The sequence below is a fragment of the Balaenoptera physalus genome, assembly GCF_965194825.1.
Source record: "Balaenoptera physalus genome assembly, chromosome: 9".
Taxonomy (NCBI): Eukaryota; Metazoa; Chordata; class Mammalia; order Artiodactyla; family Balaenopteridae; genus Balaenoptera; species Balaenoptera physalus.
In genome coordinates this window covers 33,309,214-33,333,617 of record NC_138888.1, presented here as the reverse complement: position 1 = coordinate 33,333,617, position 24,404 = coordinate 33,309,214, and the positions used below count along the sequence as shown (strand labels likewise).

Sequence of the window (24,404 nt, the reverse complement as noted above, 5' to 3'; positions counted from 1 at the left end):
TTTCCCATAAATTTCAAAAGACACTTCTTGAGAAGAATAATCACTACTTACTGTTTTAGAAATGAAAGTTCTGATCTATTTTATTATTGTTTGAATAGAGTTAATACAAACTGTAAGAATGAAAGCCTGAGTTTCGTGTACTAAAAAGGCATGGATGAGAGTGCCTTGCTCTTAATGAAAGCGAAACAGGCCAACCAGTGAGGCTGTAGAAGGAATGAACGGACAAGGTTATAAGGAATAATAGCGTAGAGGAACTAGTATTTTCTATATATTCTTTTGTCTGAGTACAAGCAACCAAAAATTATTTTGCTTACAATTTCTACAATTTTTTGGAGCAAGGATAGGAAACATTTCACTTGTCTCAAAATTTTGCTCTTTATTAACCCAGTTAGAAGACTATAAGGATAGAGGCAAAACTTTCTAGAAGGTAGCATCTTAATGAACCAGGACAGAACTGTAAATGCCAATATGAAACTTCAGCCTTGTGAAGTCATCTTATGATCTTTTTAGAAATAGAATGAAAAAAAATAACAGTTTTCATGTTATCAGGCTTAAACTGAAATCTTTTTAGATACCCAAGCCTTCCATCTCAAAAATTCCATTTTTTGATACAAATGAACTTATTTACAAAACAGAAACAGACTCACAATCATAGAAAACAAACTTAATGGTTACCAAAGGGGAAAAGGGGGGATAAATTAGGAGCTTGGGATTAACAGATATACATGATTTTATGTATTATAGATAAACAACAGGATCCTACTGTATAGCACAGGGAACTATATTCAATATCTGGTAATAACCTATTATGGAAAAGGATCTGAAAAAGAATATATATATGTGTATATATGTGTATATATATATACATGTATATAACTGAATCACTTTGCTGTACATCAGAAACTAATACAACATTGTAAATCAACTGTACTTCAATTTTAAAAATTCCATTTTTAAAATTTATTTAATTATTTATTTATTTTTATTGACATATAGTTGATTGGCAGTATTATATTAGTTTCAGGTGTACAACATTGTGATTCAATATTTTTATAGACTATACTCCATTTAAAGTTATTACAAATAATGACTATATTTCCCTGGGCTGTATAATATATCCTTGTAGCTTATTTATTTTATGCATAGTAGTTTGTATCCCTTAATCCCATACCCCTATCTTGCCCCTTCCCCTTTCTTCTTCCCACTGGTAACCATTAGTTTGTTTTCTATATCTGTGAGTCTGTTTCTGTTTTGTTATATACATTCATTTGTTTTAGTTTTTAGATTCCACGTATAAGTGATAACATGGAGTATTTGTCTTTTTCTGTCTGATTTCACAAAGTATAATATTCTCTAGGTCCAGCCACATTGTTGCAAATGGCAGAATTTCATTTGTTTTTATGGCTGAGTAGTGATCCATTGAATATATATACCACGTCTTCTTTACACGTAGGTTGCTTCCAAATCTTGGCTATTGTAAATAATGCTGCTCTGAACACTGGGGTGCATGTATCTTTTCAAATTAATGTTTTCATTTTCTTCGGAAATATACCCAGGAGTGGAATTGCTGTATCATATGGTAGTTCTAAAAAATCCTATTTTTAAACAACTGTGAAGCTAAAATGACCAGAAATAACCTTTCTTAATCCATAAACTTATTTTTTTAGTAAGTGGCCAAGAATATGATGCCCAAGTGACAGTATATTCTTCTCCCTCCTTATACATACCTGATATCTTTAAACCAGGTCAAGACAATAAGTTCAGGGTGAACCTTGAAAAGGAATTCATGACTAATTGAAGAGAAACCTAGAAAATGACAGAAAGATTAGTGAAGATGAAGTACATAAACTCAGAGTAAAAGAAGCAGATAGGGTTGAGAAGACATACATTGAACTACAATATGAAAACCTTGCAGGCAGTAAGAATGACAGGTGAGCACTGTATATGTGAAGCACGAGGTGAAAAGAAATCCGATGTTACTCCAAGGTTTGGATTTTTATTTAAGATTTAACCAACGCAGAAAAAGCATCTCCTATGCACAAGGTTACATGCTGTGAGGCGTGTTCTTCCACTCGAACAGTTTACAACACCGTAGAAGAAATAAGATATATACACAAATAACTCTAAGATAATGCAGGATATTGTGCTACATTCCATGAGCGCTGGGAAGTGCTATTAAGTTTCTGAAAGGAAAGATCACCTCTAGTCGGGGCGGGAAGATTTCCTGAAGGGAAGGATTTGAGCCAGGCTCTGAAATGGAATAGTGCTGGACATGGGATGAGAAGGTGAAGAAGAACATTCTGAGGAGAGGGAATGACTTCAGCCAAGGCAGCGAGAAAAGGAGGTTTCAGGGTCATTTCATGACAGAACAGTCTAATTCGCCAAGACTATTGTTAGAGTGAACATTAAACTAGAAAATTCAACGGAGGCCAGGTTTTCTCAGGCCTTGAATGGTAAGTTAAACAGTTTCTTTTAGCCACAATTGTACCTGAGATAAACCTCATTGGTGAGGAGAAGCTGAAAGTTCTTGAACATGAAATGCAATATAATCAGAACAGTGTGTTTTGAATATGAATCCAGAAGTAGTTTGTGGGATAGATGAGAGAAACTAGAAAGAAGGAAGCAAATTTAATAAGAGACCCAACTGTAGCAGTGGCATTGGCAAGAGAAAGAAAGAGATTGATGTATCCCTCCTGTATTTTGCCATGTTAAGTTTGAAGAAGCAGTAATAGTAACTGTTCTCCTGTGAATCCCACACTTAGCCACATTTTCTGACTTAGTTACCAAGCAGGGAAATCTGTACATTTTCATTATTTCTTCATTGTAAAGAAATCCAAAAATATGCCTATATATTCATCAGTTATAAATGCTTTTTCATCCCACCCCCACCACCCTGGAAAGAAAGATAAAATTCTGGCATGTAAATATATAAAATCTGTCTCAAAATACAAAATGAAAGAAAGGTATAAAAGTCATGCTTGAAAAAACAATCATTGTCTGTGCCTTTTAAGGAAATTTGTAACTACCTTTGGAAATGGAAGTTCAACAAAGTGCTTTGTTTTTTGTAAGATGTTAGAAATTTGTAAGCAGGCAACGTTTTTTGCAAATGGGTTTTGTACTAATTGAAGATTACATTTGCCCGATTTTAGAAATATATTTGTAATCTGGCATGAGTGTCTAGATGTGGCCCTAACACATATTCAATATGATCAAGAAATTAAAGACATTTATTTTAAAGTAGATTTCTCTTGGTTTGTTGACTCTGAAATTGAGTGGCTGATACTCTTTTTAAGTGAATGACCTAGTTAACTGGATGAAAAAATGCAGTGAAAATTCAATAGATATAATAATGAGATCCTCAATAATGTTTGAGTTCATGATGACGAATTGGTAAATAATGTTGTATGAGAAATGCCTCAGAGAGACCTACTTCTTAGTGATTTTTGTTTAGAAGTCTTACTAAGGGTTCACATTAGAAATAACAATAATTAGTGGTGGGGGGGTGGTGTGATGAATAGGGAGATAGGGATTGACATATATACACTAATATGTATATAATGGATAACTAATAAGAACCTGCTGTATAAAAAAATAAATAAAATAAAATGCAAAAATTCACACATAAAAAAGAAATAACAATAATTGATAGCAACAAATATCTTAAGAGGATGTTTGTATTTCAGAAATCTCTCCCCTCTTATGAGAGGGATATATGTCAGAGATTTCTCCTAGAGAAATTTATCAATATTGTCCTTTGATTTACTTGTCTTAAGGTATATTAAAAAATATCTATAATTGGAAAACAAAACACAAGGTATTTAAACAGAGAGATTAGTAGCTATTGACTGGTTACCGATAGTTTGGGCCGCCTGAATATTTCAGATACTGAGGATATATTCAAAACTGTAAGCCAGAGAACAGAAAATCCAGAGGATTTTTATAAAAACGTGTAAGAGTTGAGCAATAGGTTACTTTACAAGATTAATTCCTGGCGTATTGGGTATAACAATGCCATGTTGTTAAGAGATCCATATATTTTTGATATGTAAAGTAGGCCATAAGGCAGATTAATTTTAACTCCTAGAGATGTTAAACACCCTTAGTTCTAAAATGGCTACTCAGACTTTCAGTCCTGCAGTGGAGTCTCATCAGTTGAATTAGGCTTCAGTACTGGTGCTCTGTCTACAACGCTTTGAGAACCCCGCTTTCAACACTCCAGCCATGTAACCCCCTACCATTTTTACCAGGTGTACCCAAGCAAGGACAGAAACTCACCCTGATCAGTCGTGCATTCCACCCATATTCAGTCATTTCTTCTCTAAACAGTAACCGAGGAGTATTACTACACTGTGTTCTTTATAACACATACGAGTTATTTGTAATAACAAGAGAAATAACCAAAATAACATATAATGGCTAGTTTAATCACAGATAACAAAAATGAGTTATACCTTTCCCGGTTCTGTTTCTCTGCAAGTCATTTTTTTTTTCCTGTTAAAAATAAATAAGTAAATTTTATTAAGGCAGTTTGATCTTTTTTAAAATCTCTAACAAATTGTACAGTGTGACATTTTAACCATTATCAGTTCTCTTTTGAGATTATTCCTTCTAATAAAATTCATTAAGACTAGGGGAAGAAAATCCTTGATAAAAATCTGTTGTCAAGGCTTCTGGACTTGATCTGTGTTCTTTTTGGATGACTGCAAGTCATTTTGATTCATCTACTCTTAGCATTTCATGTAGAAGGGAAATCCTTTCTTATCTTTGTGGAACAAAGAGCTACCTTCTTAACTGAAAACCAGGCAAGCAGGAAGACTAACTCTCCAGGACAGAGAGCAAACACTCTGGTGACCAGTACTGTGCTCCTCAGTTGACAGTCTGGGTCCCCCTTAGAGGGAAGGAAGGGGCAGGGAGAGCAGTCTAAGCCGCAGTCTCCCTAGATTATTCCAGCCCCAGCCCCACACAGAACTCCATGAGGGTGAGCCCCTGTTCCTTTCCAGCACACTGTTTTCTTTGCTTGGAAATGCAATTTGGATAGCAGATTAGGTGAGGAAACAGTACAAGTATATGACTTACACAGGATCCGCAGGAGATTCAACAGATCTGCTGTATCCCCGGGAGTTCTCAAACATAGATGAATTTACATATTTGTCAGAACCAAAAATCGCTCCTTAGCTTTCTCTTTTGAATTCAACCAATTTTAAATCCAGCACCTCCTCTGTGTAGTCTGTACCACCCTTGGAGAGGGGTACTGGTGCTGCCTAACACCTACTCTCTCATTAGAGTCGTCAAGACACCTCCTTGTCTCATCATAAGATGGAGATGGGTTTGGTGTCCTAGGCTATCTTGTTTGGAGTTTGCACAGCCCTTTTATGGAGGTAACAATAATGACCCTTGGCTTTCTCCAAAGTGTGCAAAGTGCTATAAGTGATGAGAAAATGGCAATTCACCCCTAGTGAGGGCCAAGAGGCCTCCTGAAGCCTGAAGCTGGGAATTTGAATCAGTGACAGAGAGAAGTTTTGTATGTGTCTCCACCTCCTACTTTGAGCACTGTCACTAACAAAGTAACAGAATCTCTCTGAGTCCAAACAACAACATTGCTGTCCTGAAAGTACCTTTTTGATAGTACACATGAACCAAAGAAAATTAAATGGAATAATCAACTAGTGTTACTTGTGATTGAAGAAAGGCTCCCTAAATGTAAGTAAAAATTGGTACAAACAGTGTCAGCTCTAGTCACATAGGAATTTCTATCTTAGCAATTTATAGTAATTTTTAAAGTACTAGTCAAAAGAAAAAGGAGCTGTTAAATACATTAGTAATGATAGCCACTGGAAATTGTTTCCGTTCCTTTTCCTGGCAACTTAATAAAAAGGTATAATTTATTCTGAAATGTATGTTCTGAGTAGAATGATTACTATTCTTCTTATTGTTAGAACATCTGGAACAAAATCTAGTTGGCCTCTTTCAACTGTAAGAACATGGCAGGGTAGGTAATCTCCTCTCAAAAACTAAAAGAAAAATGGTTTCCTACTTTCAATGATACCAAAATCACTGAAATTTGAATTGTAAAATTTCATTAAACAACCTGAATGAAGATCTATACCATTAGCTTCATATAAAATCACCTCTTGAGAATGTTCCCCTATTCATAAAGGAGTAAGTTTTGAAGGCAAGAATTTGTTAGTTGCATGCTTCAAAAAGTAGTGACATGCTAACAAGCCATGGGGCTGTGAACAGCTCATTGTCAAAATACTGGTGGAAAGGTGCTCTTCTGTGCCCTCATTAATGAGTATAATGGGGTCTGCATATGGGCATTTAATGATACCATTTGCTGATGGAAAAATAACTTCAAAGAAGAGATGATGATGGCTTTGTGATTGGGAGCTACTTCAAACTTTCTGAGAGATTTAGTCTTGGTTCTTTGTACCTCGTTTTTCTTGAAGATCAAAGTATCTGTGTCTTCGGGAGGTGACTGCATTCGAACATACAAGCCAGAAATCAAGAAAGGAAGCTACAATAATATCATTGTCAACGTAAAGACGGCTGTCGCCGACAACCTCCTTTTTTATCTTGGAAGTGCCAAATTTGTAAGTCTAACATTCAGCCTTTCTTTGGCCTACTGTGTATGTGTATAGTCAGAGGTTAATCCTGGTAGTGTGCGAAATGTGTACAGTCTAATAACATGGTCCCAAAATTGAATAAAGTAGCCTTTCAGATTCGAAAACCTCAGAATCTTAACTCACCGAGTTCTGAAGTGTCAAATTAAGTTAGAAGGCAAATGAAATGAAAACTCTTTACAGTGTTTAGACATATCTGCTTTCATTTGTGAGTATACCAGCATTTATTTTTGAATTATATTTTCAGATCCAGCTATTTAAGAAGAAAGATTAATAGGAATGAGGCTTTTTAAAAATTTTTCTCTAACTAAGAAATTACAATGAACTTTCATGTGAAATGAAACTGAAAATTGTGTACTGTTTCTTACCAATGAAAACTCTTCTGATTCATGTTGAATTAATGACTCAAACTGAAATAACAGAAATTGTATCCGAAAGAGCTCACCTCAAACTTTTAATTCCTTTCATTTGACCCATTTGACTTTATATGCATGGAGACCTTCCAAAATGAATAAGACTTTTCAACAGACCATTTATCACATAAATCAATACTTGGAAATCAGGTGAGAAATTTTGGATCACCTTGGGTGAAAAAGCATACCTGGCCCCTCAAAAACGTCAATGCCCATGGTGAAAACAATGAATTCTGAACCCAAATATTTGCTTTTATCTCTACCACAAGTATCAGTGCAAGAAAAGACATTTGTCTCAATGTTAGACCTAATTAGAATTGGTTGAATTAACACATTTGCCTCAGCACTATGAACATGTGTATGGACATTGTATTGTAAAGATACAATAATAAAGTACTATTTAATCATAGAAATAATAGATCATATTATTTGGGAATCTTTATTGTGAGGCTTCTAATTATTTCATATATCTGTAAATGGCACCTGTTGAAAAGACTCGGCTGGCTTCCTCTTTCAGGGTGCCTTATATCTGATATCTATTGTTTTTGTGTTTCTCTGCACTAGACTGACTTTCTGGCTATAGAAATGCGTAAAGGCAAAGTAAGCTTCCTCTGGGATGTTGGATCCGGAGTTGGACGTGTCGAGTATCCAGATTTGACTATTGATGACTCATATTGGTACCGTATTGAGGCATCAAGGTAACTAACTCAATAGAGATTAAGATCATTGACAGAATTTTGAAGTAGTTTCCTAGTTTATAAGAAAATTTTTTTTTCTGTTTCAAGAAGGTAGCTACGTAGGTATGCACACATGTATACGAATGTTATATATTATATACATGTATAAGTGTGTGTGAATGGTACCTTTGTAGAACATGTTAGGAATTGACAAACCTTCAAGGTATTGAACAGAATGACCAGTCCTTTTTGGCCTCCTCATCTGGTTGTCCTGTTGAAACTTTGAGGTTAAGTTGTTTTCTGTTGCCCTTATTCAGTACGATCCAGAGCATAAGAGGTGCCATTGGTATCTGTCTTTGGTGCAAAGCGCCTCTTCTAGTCTACACAGCAGTCTTGGCTACAGGTGGGTGCAGTATCTAAATGCTGGCATGAATATAAAATATGTCAGGTCCACACTACTTGTGAGAAGGAATAGGAAATTGATTAATTCTATCCTTGATGCTTTAATTTAATTAACTTCTAACAGTGTACAGATTACTTGTAGAATCCATTCTTGTCCTCAATACTTCCTCTTCATTTTCTCTTCTTCTTTTTCTAATTCCGAACTACCTACTAAACACAAAGCAGCTAACAGTCAAGAGGTTTTGTTAAAGGCCAAGGGAAGTTGATCAGAGATGGGTAAAGAAGACTTGAAAATCTGGTGATTGTTGAATCTAGGTGATAGATACATAGAGTTTCATTCTATGTGTGTATATGTTTAATTTTTTCACAATTAAAAGTTTAAAAGAAACTTAATGAAAAGAAATATCTTCAATTCCTTTTTGAGATCTTAAATAAAAGTGTGTGTGTGTGTGTGTGTGTGTGTGTGTGTGTGTGTGTGTGTGTGTGAGGGAGAGAGAGGAGAAAGCAACAGATAAAATGCTTACATGTGTGATGGTGGGGGAGGGATTAAGTACTTTACTGGGCTTAAGAATACTTATATTTGCAAAGTACAGTTCTTCTATTAGAAGAGATGTATTCTGTTAAAGAAGAACCTTATTTGATAAATTCATTCTATTGTTTCTACATATTTCAGTTAATACTGCACCCTCAAAGATAAAAAGATTACCAAAATGAGACAGTAGGGAGAGAAATATGACAAAGTTTTGTTATGACTGCTTGTCTCAGGAAAAAGATCAGATTTTCATGTTTAACAACTCATGGGAACCAATCACTTAAAAAAAGAAAATGAAATACAATAATAATAGCTTCCAAAAGTCTATTAATTGAATCTAAATGTGAAGTTCTTCTGTACAATTTGTATACACAACTCTGTAGCCTGGATGTTATAGTGTACACATTAAGATGGTGTGCCAAACAATAAATACTGCATGATTCCAGGAAGACTACTTCAGCAAATTTGGATCCAAGATATAATCAGGGATTTTAGGAGAAATTATGCAGCTTACAATGCAGAAGGGTGGCTTATTTGGGGTTCACTTGCTGAATTAAATTAGACAAAATGCTGAATGAAGTAATATAAACTTGTTTAAATAGTCCATGTAGGTAAATAGCACATTGTTTTGTAAAGCAAGAGGAAAAAGACTTTCCATTTAACCAATAGCAATTCCATCAGCTAATTGTTGCTGTGTCATTTCCTATCACTGGACACATTCAGAATCAGGGTAGATTGCTTAGTGGTCCTGGTTGAATCTGATGGTAAACGTATAGCAGAGAGCAGATTCTGGGTTTTGATTTGCAGTTTAATGAATCTGGAATGTTTGAAGCTAAACACCCAGCTGTCTCTTAAATATTCCAAAACAAATCTCTACATTTTATATCTTTTAAATCTGAAGTGACCAGAAATGTGATACATACTTCATTTTCTGTATTTTCTTTCATTTCATTTCAACACGTACCCTGGAAGAACTGGGAGAAATGGAACAATTTCCGTGAGAGCTCTGGATGGACCCAAAGCCAGCATTATGCCCAGTACATACCATTCAGCGTCACCTCCAGGGTACACTATTCTAGATGTGGACGCAAACGCAATGCTGTTTGTTGGTGGCTTGACTGGGCAATTGAAGGTAATGTGTTCTTCCCCATCCTGTTTATTTAATCTCTGCAGACAATTCCTGGCATGATGACTTTGGGCAAAGACATGATAAAGCGCTGCAAAAACTTGACCACTTTTTAGTTAATTTGTTTTTATGAAAACATGAATATATTTTAAGAATTTTCTTCCTTGAATATCCAATCTGGAAGCACAGTCTTTTTAAACCTATGTGTATTTACTTAAACAGTTGTTGTTTTGCCCTAATCTGTGGCATCAATTTTTTGATATTTTAGTTGCCTCAAGAGCAAAGTGTTTTTTAAAGACACCTCATTTTCTGAATCAATTTATGATTTATTGATATAAAGTGCTATAAAGTTCAAACTCACATCTAATTAAAAGATTTATGAATACCTTGGGAAATATCACAGGAGCCATAAGCCTTCAGATCATGATCTGATTTTTAAAGTTTTCAAGTTGCTCTTCTCATTCTTATCGAGTAATGCACTTAATATTCATAATTGCTTTGTGACAGGTCCTTGTGCATTTCAGATTGCAAAGTGCCTGCATTTTAAAGAAGCTCGTGTTGATTAAATGGAGTTAGGTGTTGGAAAACGACCTGTGGGTGAGATGTAAGAGCACAACCAAATACAATGCGTAATCCTGGGCTTGGCAGAATCATCCTGGGATGAGATTAGTCAGAAAATGTGAAAAGCCAGGGTGACCCCAAATTTATGAGAACTCAACCTTCATATAGAGTGAGGTTGTTTTATTTGCTCTGTGTATGAGATGTGACTCTAAAGTATTGGAATAGATTCCACAGCTACACACTAAAATCATCCTCATTTCTTAGAGCTGCATATAAATATATATGGTACATAGTAATATATAGTCATATTGCCAACATTCTCTCCTCCTCAGAAAGATAAATATAGGGATAGCACCGAGTAATACAAAAAAACATGAATTTTGAAATTAAATCCAGGTTGAATTCCCTGCTCTATCACTTACTAAAATATGACCTTAGGCAAGTCACTTAACCTCTTGGGCTTCAGTTTCCTTAACTAGAAAGGGAGATAAAAATATCTACTTTGCTTGCATATTGTAGGATACAATAATAAACTTTTATAACATTTATATAACCCTTACTATTTGCTAAGTAATGTTCTAAGTAATTTACATGAATTAACAATTTTCATAACAACCCCAAAATGTAGATAATATCCTCCTCATTTTATAGTTAAGGAATCTAAGTAAGAGAGAAGTTAAATGATTCACCCAAGATCACATAGCCATCAGTGGTGGAACTGGGACTTGAACACTCGTTACCAGGCACAAGAATCTCTACTCTTAATCACCACCCTTTACTACCTCAATGAATAGTGAGATTACATGCCTAAGATATGGTAGTCACACCTTAAATTGCACCTTAAATAATCCTTCTTATTATTCAGATGTCACTAGACATAAAGAAACTTATTTATGCCAGTCTGAGGGGGGAAAAAAAACACAAGCAAATGAAATCTGTAGAAAATCTTCATCATTTTGACCAAGAGTTTCAAGGCTTCTGCCATACCAGAATATGAACCAAAAAACTGAAAACAAGTAATTAAATCAACATGCTAATGAAAATTCAAAGGAGCAGGAAAATATCCCAAGTATAGTTTTTATGATACAAGAAGGAAAAGCAAAAAGCAAGTACAATTCACAAGTAGGATAATCAACCTCTGGAAAATTAAGAGATGCTTCCACAGATGACAGAGAATTCCAAGGACTGCTTCTGACTTGTATATGTCAGTGTCTGACAACATTCCTTCTCCATGGCGGTGCCCCACTTGATCGTAATGGTAGGAAGATGTATGTGTTGATGAGTTTAACCTAAAATTATAACTACAAATGTTTAACTACTCAGTGACTATCTTCTATTTTTTCTAAAATCCAAGCATATCAATTCACTTTTTCCTTCCATGTTATTCAGATAAATGTGGATTCGCTTTGGCAAAGTGCTTCTAAAATTGTAGAATTGTAATATATTGACTCTAAAAGGAACAGTTGTTTAAATTATAGCAAGGTTCTCTAGAGTGGATCGGATCATTCCCCTCCTTCTTGACTGCTAAATACCTAGAATTGACATGTACACACTGCTATATTTAAAATAGATAACCAACAAGGACCTACTGTATAACACAGGGAACACTGCTCAATATTCTGTAATAACCTAAATGGGAAAAAATTTGAAAAGGAATAAATGTATATGTATAACTGAATCACTTTGCTGTACACCTGAAACTAACACAACATTGTTAATCAACTATGCTCCAATATAAAATAAAAATTTATAATAGACCTTTCCTTTTGAGAATGACACCAGAGTTGTCATTCAACAAATATTTATTGTGCCCCTATTAGATGTCGGGCTGTGTGCTGTATATGCCCGCAAACAACAACAACAGGGTCCCTTCTCTTACAAATTTACTCTGTCCCTTCATTCTCCTGCCCTAGAAACCTACTTGGGTGTAAAAGGAAATGAAAAATTGGGGACAGCAGTATCATAGGGTAATCAATATGCAAGCTTTTTTCCCCTTTGTGTAGTCAGTATGCACCCTTTCTCGTAAATCTCCTTAGTGGATAGGAGCACTTACTTTTATTAAACACCTTCTCTGTGCCAGGCACTGAATGTGGTACCATAAATGAATTCTCTTAGTTAATTCTCCTAATAATCTCATGTTACGGACCAATAAAAAAAAATAGAATCTCAGAATAAGCAGTTTACCTAAGGTTGGAAGCTTGGAGTGTTTATTTACTAATGGTGATAAACTGGTAAAGCACAGAATAACCAGGATCCATGAGGCTATTATATGGTTAAAAGATGGATACGTACACAACTAAGACTTTCACAAAGAGTGGATAAAAACTACTCCAGATTCTGCTGTTCATATAATAACTCTCATGGGTACTCTTAATTTTTTTGTGAAATTCTAAATTCTAACAAATATGTTTCTCTCTTCAGAAGGCTGATGCTGTACGTGTGATTACATTCACTGGCTGTATGGGAGAAGCATACTTTGACAGCAAACCTATAGGGTTGTGGAATTTCCGAGAAATAGAAGGTGACTGCAAAGGATGTACCGTCAGGTTAGTTGAGAGGAGGACTCTTCCAAGGTCTATCTGGCCTGTGTATCACAAAAGCTTTAATTTTATTGCGCAGTGTTCTATTATCATGTAGATGATATACAAGAAGTTTGAAGTGATTGTGTTCAGAGGTGGATTTACCAGGAAGCTAAGAAACTTTAAGTCCCCTCCCTCACTTGTGCAGGCACTTTCCAAGGATTTGGGAAGTATCCTAGTACTTTGACATGGTCATATGTTTTTGTAAAATTTGCAAAGGTAAGATATTCTAGCCTCAATCAGTTAAGACTACTGTCTCCTTCCACTCCAGCTTACCTTCATGTTCAGGAGGTGTTGCGTGTCTGTGGCTATTCTGTAGTCATCATTTATTTTTACTTAAGGAAAGGTCTCCCTAAACTGATTAAGCTTCAGGCCTCTCAGAGCCTGGATTCACTCTGCTTGTGTTTACAACAAAATATAGAATGATACTGCAGGTTTTATCTCCTACAGGATTTTTCAAATGACACATAGTATCATGTAAGAGTTTCAAGTGGAAACCCATGGGACTTGAAGATTCTGCTTAAAAAGCAGAGGTCAAGATAAGCCAGGAGAAAGTTTCATAATAAACATCATTAATTATAAGATAGAGGTTAGAATGTTGGAATTCAAAAATATTTAAAAAACATATAAAGCATATATAAATACTCTTATATAAACCTGAATAGAGGATGTAAGACAATTAAGAAGAAATAGAGGATTTCTCTGCATAAAAAACATAAAGCCCACTGATCATCTGAGCCTACAGCAATTTTAATTATACTTAGTTAAAGCTATAAAATTTAAATTAAATACCTGGAAGCTTAATATATATACATAGTAACTCTAACATCATTAGGTGCTAAGGAGTTTATGTTTTTTACTTCCAGTATAAAGGGAACGTGTACATTGTTAGGACCTAAATTCTCCATTAATGTAGCAGAGTATACTTCACATTTTCTTCTCAACATCTCTAGAGTTTTGTAGAAGAAAGTAGCCCAAAAATATTCCCTCCCCAAAAGTTTTAACTTTCATCTTTCTACTTTTTTTTGTCATCATGGACTTTTCAGTATGGCACTGAGGACAGTTTGAAAGCCTGATCCATTCATAGTTTAAAGTGGTTTTGTTAATAATCTTCCATAACATCTAATATAGAATGTTGTCTGTAAAATTCTTTCAATACAAGGACAATGAGGTCTACATTAATATTCTGCTACTCACAAATCAACACCAACTTTTCCGTAAACATTTCTTTGGTAAATTTCTAAGTAGGCTTTTCCAAAGCTTATTATCAAACAAACGTCTAAAGCATTTAAATGTCCTTTCAGCAGTGCATATTATGTGTTAAGACTGTAGCATCACTAGTTATCAATTCTGCAAAGATCTTAGGCCTTCATTATATAAAGTATTATATGAATTAATATAATTATAATAGGCTAAAGTTCTACATTTACTGAAATAATTCCTTATTTTTAAAATTCCTAATATACCTTTTTGAATTATACTAATATTTTGATCAAGAATGTTACTGTTTTTGTGAGTGCTCTGATTACAAAGTCACATAAGTTTTGAGTGGCTTGCCCTAGCCCTATTTTTCCATAAGCCTTGGTAATTTTAGGAAAAATATTTTAGAACTCCTGGTGTTTGTTTTCTTTTCAGGAGAACATATAACACATTTTAACATAAAATTAATGGTTGCACTTTTAGAGCAGAAATGATAAAATGGGGGAGATGAAATAGACAAGGGTGCAAGACATAGACTAAGAACATTTTGTAGAAGATCTTGGAATGTCAGTTTTAGAAATTTGCATTTATTCAGTAGTCAGTAGAAAGGATATAATTTTTGTAATGTTTTAGAAAGGATTATCTGTCAGGGCTATAAAAAAGTGTATCTTATTTTTCTTAAACTTCTGAAAAATCACATTAAGATTAAAATAGGGAAAAAAACTGCTACTCGTAAAATGTATTTAGCTGAACACTGAAACAATGATGAAATATTAATATACTAAACTTCCATATTCATCTAGTTCTGTGGTTAACAAGTTTTACATGGAAGAGCATGGCTGTCCCAAATAGCAGAATTAATCTTTACTAACTTGACCAGAAATCCAGGTTCAAAAGAGAAACAAAAGGCAAGTTAAGAAGCTTAGCATTTATTAATTAGAAAAGAATAGTCACTCTTCCTGGTAAATGTATTGAAAATGAGTAGGAAAACTCTAATATAATGTTAGATGTTGAAATATTGAGTCTATACCTGGAAAGATTCATTTTTCCCCCAACTCAAAGTCAACAATTTGAAGCCAGATTTACCGGTTTTGGCTAATGAATTAAATGAAGTAGGCTGATTTACATCTGTATGTTTTGCTATTCCTGTACAAAACCTCTTGCTCGCAGATTTGCCTGTTGCTTGAATAGAAGAAGCTCTTATAGGGTTGGAGTAGGAATAGGCCTTAGAAATCGTTCATTGATCTAACCCTTTCGTCTCAGAGTGGAGACACTGAAACCTGAGGTGTTAAAGTGACTTCTGAGATTCCACGTCAGACTCCAGGGTACCTGCCATCTACTCTGCTATTTTTTCCATTGTGTGTTGAGGAAATTAATAGATTAAGGGCATAAGAACACCAGGATACAAATATCCCAGGGTTTCCGTACAAGGAAAATAAAATGTGATATATATTTTTTTATTCCAGTGCCTATCCTGACATTATATATGAAGTATTGTGTTTTTTTCTCTTCAAGTTGTGAGTAGCAATGCACTGGGCCAAAGCACTCGGGAAAGTGTCAGTGGTGACTCCCGCACCCTATTGTCACTGGTAGCATGGCAGTATATAATGCAAAATCCTAGGATTTGAGAACCTCATGGAGCTTCCCCTTCGTAGATGCTACATTACATTTTCTTATCTCAAATGTGGTGCTCTAGATTTTAATGGATTTGTTATAATGATGAAGGAAGGCCAAAATTATTCAGCTGATTTATTCACATAAATTATATAGTTAATAGGCTGATTTAGTCCCTCAAACTTTCAGTGAACACTTTTCATGAATATTGAAAAAGCATCTTTTAAGTGTACATTAGAAAAAAATATATATGGCATCATCTGATCTTATACCTATTTAGATATATCTTAAATTTACAAAAACCTGACTGTGAAACGCATAGTTAAGACTCTTCCCTTCCTTTTGTCTTCAGTTTTATTTCTCCTTTTCCAGAAACAGAGAGAAAGCCAACTTGTCTAAAATGTGTAACAGTTCCTCCTCCTCGAGGCCATTAATGTTTATACCCTATTATTTTTCTCATTAGCCAAGATTGCATACAAATACTATTCTAACCTCTTGTTATTTTATGAGATTACTATAATATTTCTCATATCTCCTCTCTTTTCTCAAGTGAATACAATACTCCAACTTCACAGATTCAAATATAAGCTAATACGCAGATATTTAAAGATTAAAAATATCTCCACAATCAAAACTTACTCTGTTAACATCAATTAGATAAGATAGATAGATGATAACTTTTCATTTGAAAAAAATCTTTTTAAATGTTATATTTATAAGACTTATCTTAGATATTCATTAATTATTCAACCAATATTGATTGAACATATATTCTCTGTGAGGCAATTTGCTTTACTAATATTCCTTTCATTCCACAAATATCTACCAGATTCTGCTATTAGCCAAGTACCACACTAGATGCTGAGTTTGTGCCTGGCATGGAGGCTGGCCCATAATCTCTACTTGGTTTCATAGAGCTTACATCCTGGTGAAGAAGACAGATCAACAAACACACATAGTTAGAGGAACCCTTCATTATCTGAATCTAATCTGTCCCAGAAAAACCTACTGCATAGCAAGAGTTCAGAGAATAGAAGCCTATATCCTGGTACGGCTTTTTTTTTCTTACAACTTTAAGTTAGTACCTTTCAACCACCTTCACTCTTCAGCCAACCCCTACCCCCTATTATGTTATGTATTTGGGAAATGTAATAATGCATTCTCAGCCCATTCCAAAATCCCACTAGTTCACACCACTAAAATACACTTAAACACTAATATAACTAGCCACCAAGCACTTCAGCAAAAGCATATAAAACATCAATGACCTAGTTATTGAACACCTAATGAAGTCAGGTGAGAGATGGTGGTTACTTGGTCTGATGGTGGCAGTGGAGCTGGAGAGAAGGGGAAGGATGGAAGATATATCTGGGATGGTTTCTGCCCTACAACAGCCTACAGTCCAGTCTCAGAAGACAGTGTGATGTATTGAATACTGATGGACCAAGTAGACATCGTCTGATTCATGTGAAATGTCTCTCTTCAGTCCGCAGGTAGAAGATAGTGAGGGGACTATTCAGTTTGATGGAGAAGGCTATGCATTAGTCAGCCGCCCCATTCGTTGGTACCCCAACATCTCTACTGTCATGTTCAAGTTCAGGACATTTTCTTCAAATGCTCTCCTGATGTACCTTGCCACACGAGACCTGGTAAAGATTTGCACAGCTGATCTTTCATGACTGAAAATATGTTTGCTTCTTTTTTGTAAGGTTCCAATGCAGTTATCAGTTTTGTTGAATTATCAGTTATTGTTCAAAGGAGTCTGGGATGGCTGTGTAATAGCCAAGAGTGGTGCATAGTGTTTATATATTTCCATCAGTAACTTTAATTACAGACACAATTTAATTTTTATTTATTTTCAGTATAACTCCCTTATAATCCTTTAAGAGAAGCACCCAGTAAAGAGTCCCCCGGTATGGAAACGTGCAGCAGAAAAACTACTTCCTTAGTCTTCTTCTAGAGACCTAAGTCAAAAGGTGGTTCTAAATAGCCACATTATTTTTTCCAGGTCAATATTTCTTAGTAAATTCTTTCAGGAAATGTACTTTTTATTTTGCTTAATATGTTTTCAAAGAAACCCACTTTTACTCCTGTTATAAAAGGATACATCCTAGTAATTTGGTTGTGACCATTTGCACCATAATATCACACCCACAAACATTCACAAAATAGTAACAACAATTCTGTATCCAAAAATGGATTTCAATTACAGATCAACACATTCAGTAATTTAGCCATAAAGCCCTATTATAAACTCCACAAAGAAAATGAATACCCATATATTTCTCTGTGTATCTAATCACTGGTGTATTTTTACTCTATTAATAGAAAGATTTCATGAGTGTAGAGCTCACTGATGGGCACATAAAAGTCAGCTATGATCTGGGTTCAGGAATGGCTTCCGTTGTCAGCAATCAAAACCATAATGATGGGAAATGGAAATCATTCACCTTGTCAAGAATTCAAAAACAAGGTGAGTTTCTATAGTAATAATGCACTCAGAGCCTTAATCATGCTATCCAAAGCTCCCACGTACCTAATCATGAGGAAGACCCTGTCTGTTATTTTAGGTACTCACAAATTCTGTGAAAAATTGATACAGTCATTTCTTTGGCTTAGCTTATAGGTGGTTTGGGTTAGACATGACTGATTGAAGAGCCAAATGGTTCTCTGTCATTTTCTTTTGAAACTGAGAGCTTAATTTGAAAGCATAAAACTGTCTTACAACTTGTAAAATTATATCCTGTAGTAGATTTGAAAACCTTGTGTGCTTTCCTTTTCTTCCCGCTTTGCCAAGATGTTGCCTTTAGAGTGGCCCACAGGTAGAATTTGTAGGGGTGATAGAGCACAGCTACCAGTTCTTTACTTTTTGAAAATGCCAAAAATTTGTATGTGTGCAAGTTAATAATTAATAATAATGTAACATTTTTATGATTCCAGGACATTTTCAAAACACTTTCACAAACATTATTTCATTTGCTCATGAAGCAGGTATTTTGTTCTGGTTTACAGAAAGGAAAGTGTAGACTCCAACTTATATGTGGTCCCAGACATATATACATAAGATCTCACAACCAAGACGGAAATCCAAGCCTATTAGGTCTCTGTGGGCTGCTATTTTTATCTTAGTATAATTCCGCTAATTCTATGTACTATGGCATTACCAATATCTGCAAATGAAACTTAGATTCTTCTGTTTATATAATTAGACTTAATTCATTTTGAACATGCCAGTGTGACATTTCATGAAAATTTAGGTATAACTTTGCACCATCTTTCATTCCTGCACTTAACAAATATCTGCCAAGAACCAAGTAAATACTCTGCAAGAACTAAGTGAAGTCTATGATAAGTCCTTGTCTTTATGGAACTTGCAGTCTAATGGGGGAGATAGACAACTCAATCAACGGTTAGAGAGCAGAAATCTAATTGCCATGTAGAGATCTGTATAGCAGGCTAGGAATCTCAGAAGAGAGAAACGTCAAAGACAAACCCAGAGGTCAGCCCCCAAGGGAGCGCCCTGAGGCATGAACAGGAGCTGAGGAGTACTCTGGGTGAAAAGCCCCTTTGGGCAATTCAAAGAGGTGAACGTTGTATGAAAGCCTCAAGGCGTCAGTGAGCATAATACATCATCGTACATCGTTTTCCAGCTGCTTTTCCTTGGAACAGGAAACCCTGGAGAAACGCCTCAGTTTGGACAAAAACTGGTTTTGCACTCATAAAATAAATTGGAATACTGTTGTCTGTATACATTGTTCCCAAGTAACTCACATTTGCGTGTTAGAGGCTCGGCACAGTAGTTAAGAAGAATGTTTAACTCTGTTTGATCGAACACTTCCCAAACTTCTTTGATCACCAGAATCCTTCCATGCCATACTAGCATTTGGCTGAACACACTTGGGGAAATGCTTCAGGAACTACAAGTCAATCCATAGGCTAACAGGATGAATGTTGGCAGAAAATTATCAGATGAAGCTGGAGAGAATACAGAGTCAGTTTATAAAGGGCCTCATGAGCTAAACTAGTGAGTGTCAACTCTTCCTGAAATCATTAGGGAACTACTAAGAGTTTTAATCAAGAATGTGACACCATCAGATTTGTGTTTTAGTAGAGTTTCTTTAGCAGCAACCTGGAGGGTAGACGGTGACAATTTCAGATGCTCCTGCAGTCTGCAGGAAAACCAAGGGAGGAGCAAGGAGAAGGGAACCATGAGAATGGATAGGAAAAAATGGAGTTGAAAGATGTTAAGCATTTTAAAATTGAGCTTTATGACATGCTCAATGCAGAGAGTAAGATTTTTTTAAAAAGATCAAAAATGATTCCTTTTTTTTTTTCTTAAAATAACAAAGAATATGTCAGTGCCATTTACCAAGCTCTTGGATACAGGAAAAATGCAGCATACTTTTTTAGAAAAGATGCTGAGTTCTATTTTGGACATGCTGTGTTAAAGGTACTCTTAGTATCCTTAGCAACCTAGGGAAGCTGTGTAATTGACAGGCAATTAGTTATGCGTATCTGAGGATTAGCAGAGTTGTGGGGCAGAGATGGATAGCTACAAAGCATCCTCATGTTTTAAATCATTGTACCTTAATAGAGATGAGAAAAACAAAACAGTCATATCCAGAATAAGGTGATCCAAAGCCCTTGAGCAAACAGCAATATTGAAGCAGTATAGTAAAGGAAGAGCCCACAAAGGGAGCTATAAGGAAATAATCAGAGAAAGGAGAAATAAGGAATGTAAATTTTCAGATTAAACTGGAAGCAGGGTGACCAATTAGGTACAATAGTAGTTCAGACAGATGAATGATGGCTTGAAATAAGAGTTGCAGTGGGATTTGACAGTAAGGAAATGCAAAATGAATCCACAATGTGATACCACTATACAGTTACTAGAATGTCTAAAATTAAAAAGACTGAACAGGTCTTCCCTGGTGGCGCAGTGGTTGAGAATCTGCCTGCCAATGCAGGGGACACGGTTTCGAGCCCTGGTCTGGGAAGATCCCACATGCCGCGGAGCAACTAGGCCCGTGAGCCACAACTACTGATCCTGCGCGTCTGGAGCCTGTGCTCCGCAACAAGAGAGGCCGCGATAGTGAGAGGCCCGCGCACCGCGATGAAGAGTGGCCCCCACTCGCCGCAACTAGAGAAAGCCCTCGCACAGAAACGAAGACCCAACACAGCCAAAAATAAATAAATAAATAATTAATTAAAAAAAAAAAAAAAAAAAAAAGACTGAACATACCCAGGGCTGCCAAGGATGTCAAGCAAGTGGAATTCTTATACACTGCTGACGAGGATGTAAAATGGTACAGCCACATTGGAAAACAGGTTGGCAGTTTCTTAAAAAGTTTAATATAGACCTGTCATATGAAACAACCATTCCACTCCTAAGTATTCACCTAAGATATGTGAAAGCATATATCCATACAGAGACTTGTACCAGAAGGTTCATAGCACCTTTATTTGTGATACTCAAAAAACAAAAAATAAACATCCATCAGCAGGTGAATGGATATACAAATTGTTGTACATCCACACAATGGAATAGTATTTAGTGGTTTAAAAAAATGAACTATTAATTTGCACACAAAATGGATTAATAACAAAATAATTTTTCTGAGTAAAAGAAGGCAGACAAAAAAGTGCGTTTATGTGAAATTATATAGAAAACACAAACTAACATATGGTCACAGAAAGCCGATAGAGGATATTTGTTGATTGGGTTTTGTGGGGAGGGACTGGAAGGAAGGATGACAAAGAGGCAAAAGGAAACGTTTGGGGTGACGGATGTGTTCATTTCTTGACTGTGATCATTTCATGGATGTATAGACATCTCAAAACTTGTCAAATTGTACATTTTAAATATGGGCAAATTATGCTATGTCAATTTTACTTCGATAAAAGTGTTTTTTAAAAAAAAGGACAGAGGGAGTTCCCTGGTGACCTAGTGGTTAGGATTCCAGGCTTTCACTGCCGTGGCTGGGTTCGATCCCTGGTTGGGGAACTGAGATCTTTCAAGCCATGCAGCGTGGCCAAAAATAAAATAAAAATTAAAGATTAGAAAAAATAAATTTAAAAAAATTTAAAAAGGACAGATATTAGAGTTATTTAGGAGATGAGATTAGTAGGGCTGTTGATTGGTAAGATGTGGAATGGTGAGGAGAAAGGATGACTCTAATTTAGGAGATTGGGTGGGAGTCTTAGTGCCACCAAATAAAATAAATAATACAGATCTGGGAGGAAAAAGAGAACCGTTTTAATTTGGAATATCAACTGGGGAGGTATATAGTGACTCACCTGTTGAATGTGGATGTTTAGGCAAAAATCAGGTCCAGGCATATATATTTCTAAGTTGTCAACATATGGTAAGTAAATGTAAACTTGAGCTACCCAGAGAGCTGAAACCTGACAAGTGGCCAAATGAAAGCACATTAGGGAACATCAACAACATTTCAGAAGTGTTCAAAGAAATAGGTCCTGGGGAAGGAGACTGAGAATGAGGTTGGAAAGGCAAGAGAAGCTTGGAGAAGTTGGCATTATGGAAGTCAAAGAGGAAAATTCTAGAAGGATGGAAATTTTAACCTCACATACTGCATAGATATGGATTAAGATAAGGATCAAAGGACCCCATTGGGTTTGGATGTAGGGAGGGCACTGTGGATTTTAGCATTAAGATCAGCATCCATGGAACAGTGGGATAGGAATTTGAGTAAGACCATTGCTCCTTTTCAGATACCAGATTAGTTGCTTTATTCTCAGCTAGTTTGTAAAAGCACTGTCCCTTGAAATTCAAATACACTCCTTCAGGAGGGATTCCCCACCTTCCCTGAGAGACAGTTAGTGGAACCACAGTCACTAATAGAAGTGCTCCCTATCCCCCCAAGTGCATTGATATGGATGCAAGATTGATCATTTAGATTTTCAATGGACTAAGAGAGAAAAGACAAGAATTACCAAAGTAAAAACAATTCCTTTATAACAACTCCTTTATAGCATTGATTATAAAATACTTGTTAAGCCCCTACTCTGTGTCTAGTATTTAATAAAACCCTTATTTCCCTGCTTACCCATAAATGATGTCTGAACTCATCAACTCTAAAATTTTATGTTAATGGCTATTCTATAAGGGAAGAAATAATTTCTAGGGCAAGAAATAAAAGCAAGTGTTAGCATTCCATAGCAGAACCCACTTCATTGCTATCACTCATAAAGGATAGGGTAGAGTCCTTCCTTTAAATCAGTAAAAATATGCCATTCTCTGTCTCTCTATCGAAGCTAACACTTGGGCCAGTGAGTTTCAGTTCAATTGTGTTTCTGCTTTTTAATCAGTTTTTCTTAGAATGATTTCTAAAAATGCATATATTCACTCAGGGATAAGAAGGAAAGCTACCTCCAGTCTCTGGCTTGCCTGTGATAGAGAAAGAATCTCATTTTCACAGACACCATTAAAATATATACCAGGTCTGTAGAAAAAAAGGCTATTTTCATGTTCCAGTCAACAGCCCTATATGAAAACTTCTTTGCTGATCTGGATAAAAAAGAATATGTATGGAAAAGTTTGGAAAACAGTTTCATAAATCTTTTTTATTTCAGCCACCAGTCTGGTCAAAAAGATATGTGTGTATGAAATTAATATGTGCTAGAAAGTAATTCATTTTTTAAATCTTAGCTTGCTGAATATTTTTTTAATTGGGAACTTATTTTTGAGGTATTTTTTGTTTGTTTATTTTTACAAAATTCTGCTTTGAGGATTTGAGGTGTTAATAGGTTTAGGTATTTTATTTTGGACATTTTTTATAAGGCAATTATGTTTGGTTTTATTGAAAATACTTCTTTTGAAATTGAAGGACTACAGATTACAATGGAATTTTCAGGTTTGATAGTTCTTTTATTTTTCAAAGAACACTCTTCTAAAAGATGATGAGTTGAGAGAAAATAATAATGTTCCAAGGTCAAACAAATTTGGGAAATACTTCGTGCTCTGTGTCCCTCTTTTGGAGCATCACATTACATATTAGCATGTTGAAAGATATGGGCAGCTATAAAATTAAGACATATGTTTAATTTTGCTTAACCCAGTGATTGTCATATTTACTTGACCCAGGAACATCCAAGAAACTAGTGTTCCAAAGAATAAACATTTAGAAATGCCCTTATAATCCATTGGTTCAAGTGGCCATTTTTAGACCCTTGCTAATTCAGATCTTACATCAGGCAAAGATTTAGAGGCCAAATTTGTCATGTTAATGAACCAATTCCTCAATATGCATCAAGTATCCAGAATATATTTAGCAGTTAAAGGCTGGGCCTAGACAAATATTATGGTGAGAAAGCACATAATTCAGAAGGAGCCTAGCTTGACTTTTAAGAATGAAGAGGGTAAAATCAATGAGATAAAGTGTTCCCATCTGCTCTCTGAACAAAGCAGTTTAAACAGAGAAGAGCCTCTCTTTTTTCCTTTTTCCTTTCTATTTCTGAATTCTTAGCCTCATCATACTGGAAGAACCTTTAGAGACCTGAGAGAGAGCAATAAGGCATGAAGACTGTACCTCTCTCAAAACACTGAGCAGCCCCCAACTAAAATGTAACTTACAATGGATGTGGTTCCCATCATCTTGCAAAACAAACATTCCCATCTCTCCACTTCTATGCACAGCCATCTCATCCACATCACTTTGTG

At 35.5% G+C, this 24,404-nt stretch overlaps 1 protein-coding gene across 2 annotated transcripts in view; it reads left to right on the top strand.

The window, feature by feature from the left end:
- The window catches only part of LAMA2 (laminin subunit alpha 2), a 622,418-nt gene that overhangs the window by 553,062 nt on the left and 44,952 nt on the right, over nucleotides 1–24,404 (top strand). For both annotated transcript variants that reach the window (XM_082475049.1, XM_082475048.1), the window contains exons 45-50: nucleotides 6,447–6,590; nucleotides 7,598–7,731; nucleotides 9,617–9,776; nucleotides 12,753–12,877; nucleotides 17,211–17,373; nucleotides 18,053–18,197. In XM_082475049.1, the coding sequence (XP_082331175.1) occupies nucleotides 6,447–6,590; nucleotides 7,598–7,731; nucleotides 9,617–9,776; nucleotides 12,753–12,877; nucleotides 17,211–17,373; nucleotides 18,053–18,197 (871 nt within the window). The remainder of the gene's footprint in view (nucleotides 1–6,446; nucleotides 6,591–7,597; nucleotides 7,732–9,616; nucleotides 9,777–12,752; nucleotides 12,878–17,210; nucleotides 17,374–18,052; nucleotides 18,198–24,404) is intronic.